The sequence below is a fragment of the Poecilia latipinna genome, unplaced genomic scaffold (genome assembly GCF_001443285.1).
Source record: "Poecilia latipinna isolate Pla-1442-1.1 unplaced genomic scaffold, P_latipinna-1.0 Scaffold5569, whole genome shotgun sequence".
NCBI lineage: Eukaryota > Metazoa > Chordata > Actinopteri > Cyprinodontiformes > Poeciliidae > Poecilia > Poecilia latipinna.
In genome coordinates, this window is record NW_015118185.1 from 1 (window position 1) to 9,838 (window position 9,838).

General features: G+C 41.0%; 3 protein-coding genes across 6 annotated transcripts; 2 read left to right on the top strand and 1 right to left on the bottom strand.

Moving 5' to 3' along the window:
- Positions 1 to 9: 9 nt before the first annotated feature.
- Positions 10 to 1,458, top strand: LOC106943619 (ribosomal RNA-processing protein 7 homolog A-like; the record flags this gene model as incomplete). Its single annotated transcript, XM_015026935.1, has 5 exons — positions 10 to 135; positions 222 to 345; positions 796 to 893; positions 964 to 1,171; positions 1,265 to 1,458. Coding segments are annotated over 5 exons (642 nt in total), but the record flags the coding sequence as incomplete, so codon positions are not given.
- Positions 1,459 to 2,201: 743 nt separating this feature from the next.
- LOC106943617 (zona pellucida sperm-binding protein 4-like) lies at positions 2,202 to 6,657 on the bottom strand. 4 transcript variants are annotated; one of them, XM_015026931.1, is made up of 12 exons: positions 6,311 to 6,657; positions 6,052 to 6,176; positions 5,842 to 5,959; positions 5,427 to 5,561; positions 5,143 to 5,315; positions 4,564 to 4,640; positions 4,358 to 4,491; positions 4,087 to 4,270; positions 3,851 to 3,995; positions 2,867 to 2,936; positions 2,663 to 2,797; positions 2,202 to 2,586 (listed from the first exon to the last, which is right to left on the bottom strand). In XM_015026931.1, the coding sequence occupies exons 1-12, from the start codon at positions 6,510 to 6,512 to the stop codon at positions 2,468 to 2,470; spliced, it is 1,617 nt and encodes a 538-aa protein (XP_014882417.1). In that variant the 5' UTR covers positions 6,513 to 6,657; the 3' UTR covers positions 2,202 to 2,467. The 4 variants fall into 4 exon arrangements, with proteins under 4 accessions (XP_014882417.1, XP_014882418.1, XP_014882416.1 ...); XM_015026932.1 differs by having other exon boundaries at positions 5,427 to 5,573; positions 6,121 to 6,176; positions 6,311 to 6,656; XM_015026930.1 differs by having other exon boundaries at positions 5,427 to 5,573; positions 6,311 to 6,654.
- A 1,112-nt stretch (positions 6,658 to 7,769) lies between these two features.
- LOC106943618 (WW domain-binding protein 2-like) lies at positions 7,770 to 9,765 on the top strand. Its single transcript, XM_015026934.1, has 5 exons — positions 7,770 to 7,915; positions 8,848 to 8,956; positions 9,047 to 9,185; positions 9,276 to 9,368; positions 9,497 to 9,765. Exons 1-5 carry the CDS (start codon positions 7,857 to 7,859, stop codon positions 9,748 to 9,750), a joined length of 654 nt encoding a protein of 217 aa, XP_014882420.1. The 5' UTR covers positions 7,770 to 7,856; the 3' UTR covers positions 9,751 to 9,765.
- Positions 9,766 to 9,838: the final 73 nt, after the last annotated feature.

Genomic DNA, 9,838 nt, shown 5'->3' on the forward strand with positions numbered 1-9,838 from the left:
GTTCTTTAGAGTGTCATCAAAGACTTATTCTCCCAGTTTGGCGTTGTTGCTTCAGTAGAGCTGAGGGATGTCCCGGGTTCCTCTCAGGAGTCTGGACCCAAACTGTCCAAGATCTTCAGACCAGCAGACAAACAGGTCAGTCTGTGTGTGTTTTTTCCATCTCTTCAGCTCCTGATATTAAGAGCAGCCGAGTTCATTGTGTCTCCATTCATGTCTTCCAGGGGTTCAAAGTCGGCTACGTTGTGTTTGAAAGCTCCTCCAGCATAGCAGCAGCTAAATCCCATCCGCATGATGAACCCTTGGTGGTCAGCACAGAGCAGAAACCAGTGAAAACTGGAGTACAGAGTGAGCTTTCCGTCACGTTTTACATCACAAACACACCGAATAGTCGCAACAGATTTTATGTGATTGGAAAACCAAAACGGAAATGTTTTTGACTGGGAATGCAACAAGAAATCGTCATTTTAGGAGTTTTTCTGTAACATCCACAACAGGCTTTCTTCATTTATATATTCATTTTGTTCTAAAAATTTGTTCATATTTTTTTTCTAGTTATCCTTTATTTAACCAGGTAAATTGAGAACAAATTGTCATTTTTATCACGCAGCAGCCACAAAGGCAACACAACAAACCAAAACTACATCGAAGAATTGCAAACTGATATATGAGAGGGGGAAAAAAAAAAATCTAACACTGCCCATCAAGAGGAGCTCACTGTTGCCTTGGTGAAACGTGGGGATGCATTTCTGGTACATGTGACACGCGTGTTGATCGGTGCGTCTTCCCCCATGACAGAATGGATCCAGCAGTACACAAAGTCCATCATCCACCCCGACAAACTGCAGCAGACGGTCGACTCGTTCATGCAGGACTACGACAAGCGGCAAGAAGAGGTAAAAGCAGCACGGCTCGTCCCATCGACGTCCGAGCGACTTAAAACCTGACGCTTCGTTTTTGCTGCAGGAGGCGGAGCGGCAGAGGCAGGAGGCCGAGAAGCAGCAGGAGGACGAGGAGGGCTGGGTGAAGGTCACGAGAGGTCACAAGGGCGCCAAGGCTCGCCCCCACAGCGAGGCCGCCAACCAGAGGACGCTGCAGCGGGAGGCGAGGAAGAAGAGGAGGAAGGAGCTGATGAACTTCTACACCTGGCAGCACAAGAACACGCAGAAAGAACGTGAGTCCGTCGTACTTTAATGGCGCTGAACTAAGGGAGCACGTTGGAGGTGGAGGAGTTGTTGAACCGTTTCTCCCTTTGATCCGTTCCCAGATATCGCTGAGCTGAGGAGGAAGTTTGAGGAGGATAAACAGCGAATCGCTCTGATGAGAGCGCAGAGGAAGTTCAAGCCGTACTGAAGCAAACCGCACGCTTTTGACTCACTTCACTGCTTTTCTGTTCTTAGTTGAACCATATCCTTGGAATTTCATTTAATAAACCCGTTTGTATTTTCATGGCTAACTGTCAGTGAGACTTTTGGGGATTTTTTTAAGTGAAGGATTTAACACAACAAGTTGAAGAAACAGTAAAGCTTGTTATAATGCTCAATCCTTGAATCTCCCGTGGCAACCATACGCCTGCTCCGCCTTTGAGGCGCAACTCCTCCTCAGAGCTGCAGTCTCTGAGCTCTTAATACACTTTTACACAGTATAGTAAAAGGAAAATGATACAGAGTTTAATATGATAGTCAAAACAATCCATCTTTAGGATCAATTGTGTTCATTTTATGAATCCTGCTTTTTTATATCATTTCCAGAGGCTCCTCACCATGTCTGACATTCTGCTGGAGCTCTGATCTTAACTTTGACTTGCTTTTATATTTTTTTACATATCAAACATCTTTATAGATGTCCCATTTCTAAACCAATCCATCTTGTTGTCAAGGAAACGCACATTAGCAGGAGAGTGCAGTGATGCAATTTGCTCGGCTGTGGTTGGGTAATGGATGTAGAGCCAAGTCATCTTTGCATAAATCTAAATCAGATACACTATATACACCGTTTTTCTATTCTGATAAGAGCCGTTATCTTAACATTTTAGTTATATCCTGCTTAATTGCAAATGATACTTTATCTCCACCCAGATTGATTTATCCAGTTGATAACTGGTTTTGTACAACAATGGACACAGTTGAGGTTCTTTGTGTCAGATGCCTTTGAGATCTTAAAGCCACTGTGTCATGGAGTCTCTCACAAACTAGAAACCGTGCAAAATCTCATAACTGTAATTTTATTAAGATTTTTATAATTGGAAAAAAAAAAAATAGAAGCCCCAAGGCTGAAATTGTGTACAAAGCAAGAATGGAAATGCACTTTATTTTTTAGAAGAGCTACAGAAATTCATTTCCTCTTCCTCTAAATCCTCAAAAGCACGATTTAGAAGTGAAACTTAAACTTGGAGAGTAGCGACAAAAAAAAAACAAACTCATTGCAAATAATAATGCAGATCAACGTATTCTGCTTATTTAAAGTGATCTCATGTGCCGGCCCTCTGCTTGCAGCCACATCTTTGGATCTTTGACCAAAGAGCAAACAGCAGGATCAGCAGCAGGGCGGCACCAACGCCAGACAGAACATACACCATCACTCTGAACGCTGGGGAAGGAGGAGAAAAGCTGCATTATGATGCAACCATCAACAACGTGCCGAGCGCTTTATCTGAAATATTTACCCTTGCTCAGTTTTCCACACTGGAGGTCATCCAGGTCGGCGTTTTCGTGGACCAGTTGAAGCGGGCCTACGGATACGAGCTGGATCTGACGGGATGCAGGAGCGGTCTGCCTCCTCTGTCGCTCCGCATCCGATGCTGCGGGGGTACAACACAGTTAAAGAAAAAAAAATACAGAAGAAAAATATATATGAAAGTCATACTTACAGATGATGGTACAACGCTGGGCACAGTCCACATCTTCTGTGCAGATTTCCACCCAACAGTAGAAGTACATCTAAAAAGAGCCGCATTCATTAGACATGTAGCATAAGCTTATTTCAGTAGCGTTATCTCTCTCTAAATATTCTTTAAAAGTATTTATATTTAGAGGGAATTAAATTATGCTAGTTCAGCAGCGATGCACCTCATTTATACTCTTAAAAATTTTATTTACATTTTAGTATTTTTAACATTTCTAAAAGAAATTGACGGTTTTCAACCAACATGACTAAGACTCACTTATTGCAGCCACAGACCGCTAGTCTGGGCTAGCAGCCATAGTTATATCATCAAAATATGGTGTCCGCACATCCTTAAAAAGCCTCAAATTCATGCCTCTAAAACTAAGGCCTTAAAATGTCTTAAATTCATACAACAGAGTTGGCCTTAAATATACCAATTACAGATCTTAAATCTTGTTGTGACAGGACTATTTAATCTCGTAGTTTTGCTTGCTGGTCTTTTCTCTCAAATGTTCGAGTAGCAAACAGACATCTTCACTGTGTTCTGGTAGCTGAGGCTAACAACAACTAGCTGCTAAAATACCCTCAGTAACCTAACTAGCTGGCTTTTTTGCATCCATTATGAGTTAGCTTTGATGACAATCATTGTTAGTTTATTTCTGTTGAAAAGCCATATGAGGCCAGTCGCATTCTGTGCTTGATCAATCAAAAAGACCCCAAAAACTTTTAAGCTAGCCCATGTGGGGGTTAAGAGAGCCATATGCAGTGTGAGAAACAGACCCCAGAAATTTCAGGATCTGCTGTTTGATTGCAAAACCTCCCAATAATCAATTCAATACAGGGTATTGAATTAAATTTAATTTAAGGCAGCATCAAAAAGGTCTTATGGAGTCTTATAAAGGCTAACAGCATGCTAAAGCAGGTTTTAAAAATATCCAAAACCAAATGTAAAATTAGATAAGGGTACCTGTTCCACACTTGGTTTGCCAGTATCAGGGTCCAAGAAGGCAAAGGTCTTCACATCAAAGCGCCTGACCTGAGAGTAGGTGGTGGTCTTCCCCTGGTTGTCCACAGGGACAGAGCTCCTCATGGTGTCTAGAGGGTTAGGACATCTGTCCAGGGGAAAGGAAAAAAAAACATTAACCATTCCACTTTGAGGTTCCAACATGACTGTCAGATTGACGCATTGTAGGCCCGACTAACCCATCGTGGAGGAGGGTCCACACAGAGTGCTTAGACCGGGGGTAGGCAAAGCAGTCTCGCACATGCAGCGAGAGTGCAGGGTCAGGGGACGGTGGGACGATGGAGATCTCCACATTCACCGTCTGACGCAGTGGAAGCTTTAGGGGAAGCCGGTCTTCTGGGATAAAGGTGGTAAAGGAAGAATCTAGAAGGGAACCAAAGTAGGTCAGGAATGGGTTTTGAGCAGCTGAAGCTGCAAAAAAAAAAAAAGAAACAGAGAAGATCCTGGTACCTGTTGCTAATCTCATCTGCACCCTCATGGCTCCCTGTGCCACTACAGCTGGTGGATTGGTCACGGTGTACAAAGACCTCAAGTCTTTTGCATGTTTCAGGTCAGATTCGTCATATTCACACTCAACCTGCAGACTTAAAAAAACAACTCCAACATTTCATCAGCTCATTTATACCACCAGAAGAAAAGAAAAGGGTGAGCAATACCTGAAGGGTGAATGTCTTTTCCTTTTTTTGTTCTGCTCCTCCACTTCAACCTCATATATCACCAGATTGCCATCTTTCTAGAAGGAAAAGCAAATACTATAGCCTCCACTTTAAATGTCAGTTTGGACATTTAAAGTGAGAAACTATTTGAAACTAAAACCAACATAAGTAGTGCCAACATTTTAAAGAGGATGGAACAGGGTGCATAGGAAAATTCTGGCATTCAATGCCACAGAAGCACATTTGGCTGCAGTTGTAGCAGCCGGTCTGTTGGGTTGTCGAATAGCTTTAGACAAACTGGATAGAGAGAATCTGAGTGTCAGTTTTGTTAGATCTGGACTAAATGTTTAGGGTCATAGTTCATTTTTTTTCCTGGAGCCTCCACCAGATTTTCTTCCAGGACCATCCAGCATTTAAGCTCCATCCATCTTTTCGTCAACATACTGACGTTCTAACAGAGAAATTGGAGTTTGCGGATGTCATGTGACTGTTGTCCATTATGACTGACGGGAGAAACGGTTTGAACTTCCTTCTTCTCCATAGTTGGAAATGAAACCAAGTTGAGACGTGATGGGTTACCCTCATCTTCGCGCCGCAGTCCATGACTCCCATCTTGAAGACGGCAGTATCTGAAGTTGAGATTGCAGGCAAACAGTGAGGCTGATCCTTGATCACGAGGCTGCCGGGGTCAATGGGTGGATGGGTGTCCGTAGCCTTGACCGTGAACACAAAGTGTCCATCCAGAGAGCATGCTAAACAAACAAAAAAAGGCAACACAAGGAATTAGTTTGGTAAAATATTAAGGGGGTTTGTTTCTCTTTTGTACGCGCTACAATCTCTCACAGGTGAAATGTTCCTTTTACCATCAAGTCTGTAGTAGCAGGCGGGAGACTGAGCATCGTAGCAGCATCCCAGTTTTTGGCAGGCATTGCTGGTGATGCTTTGGTGACCACAGTTTAAACGCAGGGACTCATCAGCATTGCATTCACCGAGGGAAGCTGGAGAAGAAGCTAATAACAATAACCAAGCATTCAATGTTATGATTTTCCACATTTTGAAACACTCAAAATTCCTTAACATACAATACTGATTATGTGACAGACTAACTCAAAGTGGGAGGAAGAAAAGAGCTGGGTGATTCCTAAGTACAACCAGTCCAGTTTGTCGGGGAAAATTGTTCGCTTAAACAGATTTGAGTGCGACAAGAAGAAAGTCATGTGGGAAGACTTTAACAGTATCCATTGGATCCTGTTGATGTTGAGGTCAGAGGTCACCTACACAACGTCGGCTGGGTTTTCTGACTGCTTCTCTTGATCAGAGGACAGCTGATGTTTACTCTGATCCATTGGTTCTCTCCTGTCAACTGGACCATCAGCGGGATCACCACTTTGTTGCCCTGCAGAGGGGAAAACGGTCAAACATGCAATGCACAGAGGTTTTGGATTATACTTTCTTTACATTCTTTTTTCTAATAAAGTAAAGTATGACCTCTATCCTTGCGTAGCAGCTGTCATATCTGCTGAAAAACGAGAGGTTCTGGTTCTTCTCTTTACCCACCTTCACTCCACAGGATCTCCTAGAATTAACTAAAGGGACTGGAGTACCTGATACGTCTAAACAACAACAAAGTAAACGCAATTATGAGGGAGTATTTCCAAGGGGAGGAGGGTGGATAAGAGATTAATTAGAAATAACTTTGAGGTATTTTAAACTAAATGACTGAAATGGGTAACAGCTGTGATCTTACCTCTGACATGCAGTTTATTCGTGACCAGCGGACCAAACACCGCTTTAATCCCACGGACTGAGCAGGTGACGGCAGGTAAAGCCAGCTGTGCGTTTTGCGCCCGCTTTTCCTTCCCCTGAAAGCTGGAGACGCAGAAACAGCCCTGCGCCATCAATATCAAAACCAAAGAAACCAGTCTGGCTTTCATGCAGTTGTAACTCATCTCCTTTTAATTTGTATTATTATTTGTCTTTCTTTCTTGACTCCAAGGTTCCCAGACCTTTGTGTGATTCTATAAGTGAAGGTCACGTGACTCGTGCTAATTAGCGTTAATTAGTCCAGCGCTTGTTTCTTCCTCAATCAGAGGAGCACAGAGCTTCGTGTTTCCATTCTACCGACATTTATCTGATGAAGTTCAACCCATCACGATTAATTATTTTCATAATCAAAACTGTAAAATTATATACTGAATAAATAGCAGATACTGTTCCGAGGCCAAAAATGATATAGTGAGAGTGTCGAGGAACGTTTTAAACGGCGCATAAACTTGTTAGTTAAAAAAATGGCTTGCCAACGTAGTGTTAAAACAGAAAACTAACACGTCTGTGAAAATGAAGAAAAGTAAAATAATAATAGTAATAATAATAATTTTTATGTGAATCAAAATTGGCAACTGTATTCTAAATCTAGCATATGAAGATATAAAAATTACCACGAAAATTAGAACATTTACAATACAAAGCAAAAAGATAAAGACACAAAGGATGGATATTTCAAAATTTGTCTTTCAGTTTCAAAAAAGCTTTTTTGAACAAGCTTCATGGCCCCAATTCAGCTCCATACAATGTCGTACGTTTTAAAGAAAACATTTAATTGCAATAAAATTATTTATAGTTTGTCAGGTTTCTTAACTCTTTCTAGGTTTTAAAATATTTTACCAATTCAGCCTTGAGGTGAGACGTTTTGAGCTTTCATCCTTTTTTGATCATTAGTCAATATATATAAAGTCATTATTTCAGTGAAACTGACAACAATTAACCACAGGACAATGAATGACAATGAAGTGTAGAACTTACATTTTATTACCTTTTTCATCCAAACTATTAATGACAATAGTAACAATATCTTTTCTTAGAGTTGCATCCATTTTTTGATTTGTAGCAATTTAACAAAACTACTTTGAACCATATTGAACTGTACAGTACAGATAAATTAAACTGTAATTAGTATACAGTCTCGCACAGATGTTGGAACATTAAACATCCTCAAAAACTGAGCATGTTTATGGACTCATTTTTTCATTCACAGTAGTTTTTGTACAAAGTTAATATTATTTTGAATCATTTTCTCATAAAGTGTTCAACAGATATTTGAAGAACATATCTGTTATTCAATGATAATTAAAGAAGAAGAAGAAGAACAAGCAAGAAAACTTCCAGTCAGGTCACGAGTTACCAGATGGTGTGATGACGTAAGCGCTGTGTCATCCGTGAACGTTCTTCTGTGACGATTCCAGGCTTTAGCATTGACCACAGGCAACAGGAGAAGTTTCACACGGCTCCTGAACATGGCTCTAAATCGGAACCATTCGCAAAACGGCGGAGTTTTGATCAATAACGGAGAAAGGTGCGTGTTTTATGGGGTTTCTTCTGGGTTTATGTAATAAAGTAAGCAGCTGTCGTGTCGTCACGAAGCTTGTTTACATCTCTTTAGGTGGAGCTAGCTCACGGGATAACATTAGCAAAGCTAGCCTGCTTAGCAGTTGCGCTTTCTTTTAACACCCCGAATTTCTGACTTAACCTTTACATTTTTAACAATATACCGAAAATGTAATGCTGTCTCTTTTTTTGTTACCCCTACGTTTTTGTGAAATTTAGTTTTGCTTTTGGCTAACTCATTTCGTTAGCCCCGTCTGTCATAACAGGAAGTAATGGCTGCTTTTCTCATGTTGACACTTTGCTACAGCAATAATCTCATCACGCACCAATTTGACGCAACCTCGGGTTACAAACAGCAAATATCGAATATCGAAAATACCGAAGTTACCTAAAATGTCACAGAGCTTTGGCCTTTTATATTTATTTACATCATCTTTAAAATTACTCAAAGCACTTAACTGCATTGAGAAGTTGACCCAATTACTACCATAGACTTTACCATAATGAAACCAAAACTCCACATTCTTTGAAAGGAATATAAATTGACACTTATATTTACTTATAATCTCAATGTGTTAAAACAACAACAACAAAAAGAAACTGCACTGAAGTATACAGCCCTGACTTTTATCTAACTGTTATGCTAAAAAGTTGCATCAATGTACATCTTGTTGGAAGATGTGATTACAGTCCAGTTTAGGCTAATTTCTGACTAATTAGCTGGTGCATCTCTAGAGATTAGCTTAGTCTAATAATATTCTAGAATACATTATATATGGCAAAGATGTCATATTGTTTTCTACAACGCCAATGATTCATAGTAAGGATATTCACTTTGTTTGACAGTTTTTGTTGTTTGTTTAATTTTTTTAACCTTTTATCTCTCCATTGTCCTGTCAGTGTCTTAAGACAATGTAAGAATGTGGAGCTGTCATTCAGCGACTTCTCTTGCAAGACTGATCTGCTGAAAGGGACCAAGAAAGGCACCATTTATCTAACTCCATACAGGGTAACTCACTTTTCCACAGTTAACATGCTCAGGATGCTGCTGTGATCCTCATGTTTTTCACACAATTTTTATTTGTATTCACCTTCTCAGCTGATGTTCGTGTCCAGCAACAACAAGGACTGCTTAGGCTCAGCCATGTTCCCCTACTATCTGATGAAAGGCTGCAGCATTGAGCAACCAGTGTTTGGCGCCAACTACATCAAAGGCACCGTGTCGGCTGAGCCTGGTGGTGAGTGTCCTTTTTAGCAGATTGGAAACCAATGATAAATTGGGTAACTATTGTAATTAAGAGCTACTCTAATCGAAACTGTTTATTCAGGCGGCTGGGAAGGTCAGGCTCATTTCAAGATGTCATTTCCCAGCGGAGGAGCCATTGAAGTGGGGCAGCATCTTTTCAAACTGGCCACAAATGGTTTGTATACACATTTTTGTTATTTTTTTTTAGTTGTTTTATTCCATATTGGATGATATTAAGCTCATAAATAAAAAGCACACACTGTTTCCTTTACCTTTAAAGCCTAGTTTGTTTTTGTGTTGTAGCATCCCGTGCTGGTCCGGCCCAGAATGGGGCTCCTGCCTATGGTTACCCCTCACCCGGAATGGTGAACGGGTACGGTCCGCCTCCACCGGCGCCTACCGGCTATCCTTACCCGCCCCCTCCCCAGCAGAATGGATTCTACCAGGGTCCTTCCCCTCCCACTGCTCCTGGCAATATGGGCTACCCCTATCCAACGGCAGCAGCAGGTACAGCTTTGAGTCAAAATGACTTTTTCTTTTACTTTCGAATTGTGTAAACACTGTACAAAATGGGTTAAGATGTTTCTAAATGCTTTTTATCGAAAATGTAGTAATATAAGTGGTGGGCACGCTTCCCGTTACCAT

What these genes read in the sequence shown, in the direction of transcription:
- LOC106943617 (XM_015026930.1), bottom strand. Translation starts at nt 6,512, where the DNA reads ATGAGTTACAACTGCATGAAAGCCAGACTGGTTTCTTTGGTTTTGATA. An exon ending in GAAAACCCAGCCGACGTTGT is followed by an intron (nt 5,574 to 5,841) that starts GTAGGTGACCTC and finishes TATTGTTATTAG; the next exon opens with CTTCTTCTCCAGCTTCCCTC. An exon ending in CTGCTACTACAGACTTGATG is followed by an intron (nt 5,316 to 5,426) that starts GTAAAAGGAACA and finishes TTGTTTGTTTAG; the next exon opens with CATGCTCTCTGGATGGACAC.
- LOC106943618 (XM_015026934.1), top strand. Translation starts at nt 7,857, where the DNA reads ATGGCTCTAAATCGGAACCATTCGCAAAACGGCGGAGTTTTGATCAAT. An exon ending in CGTGTCGGCTGAGCCTGGTG is followed by an intron (nt 9,186 to 9,275) that starts GTGAGTGTCCTT and finishes CTGTTTATTCAG; the next exon opens with GCGGCTGGGAAGGTCAGGCT. An exon ending in TTTCAAACTGGCCACAAATG is followed by an intron (nt 9,369 to 9,496) that starts GTTTGTATACAC and finishes TTTGTGTTGTAG; the next exon opens with CATCCCGTGCTGGTCCGGCC.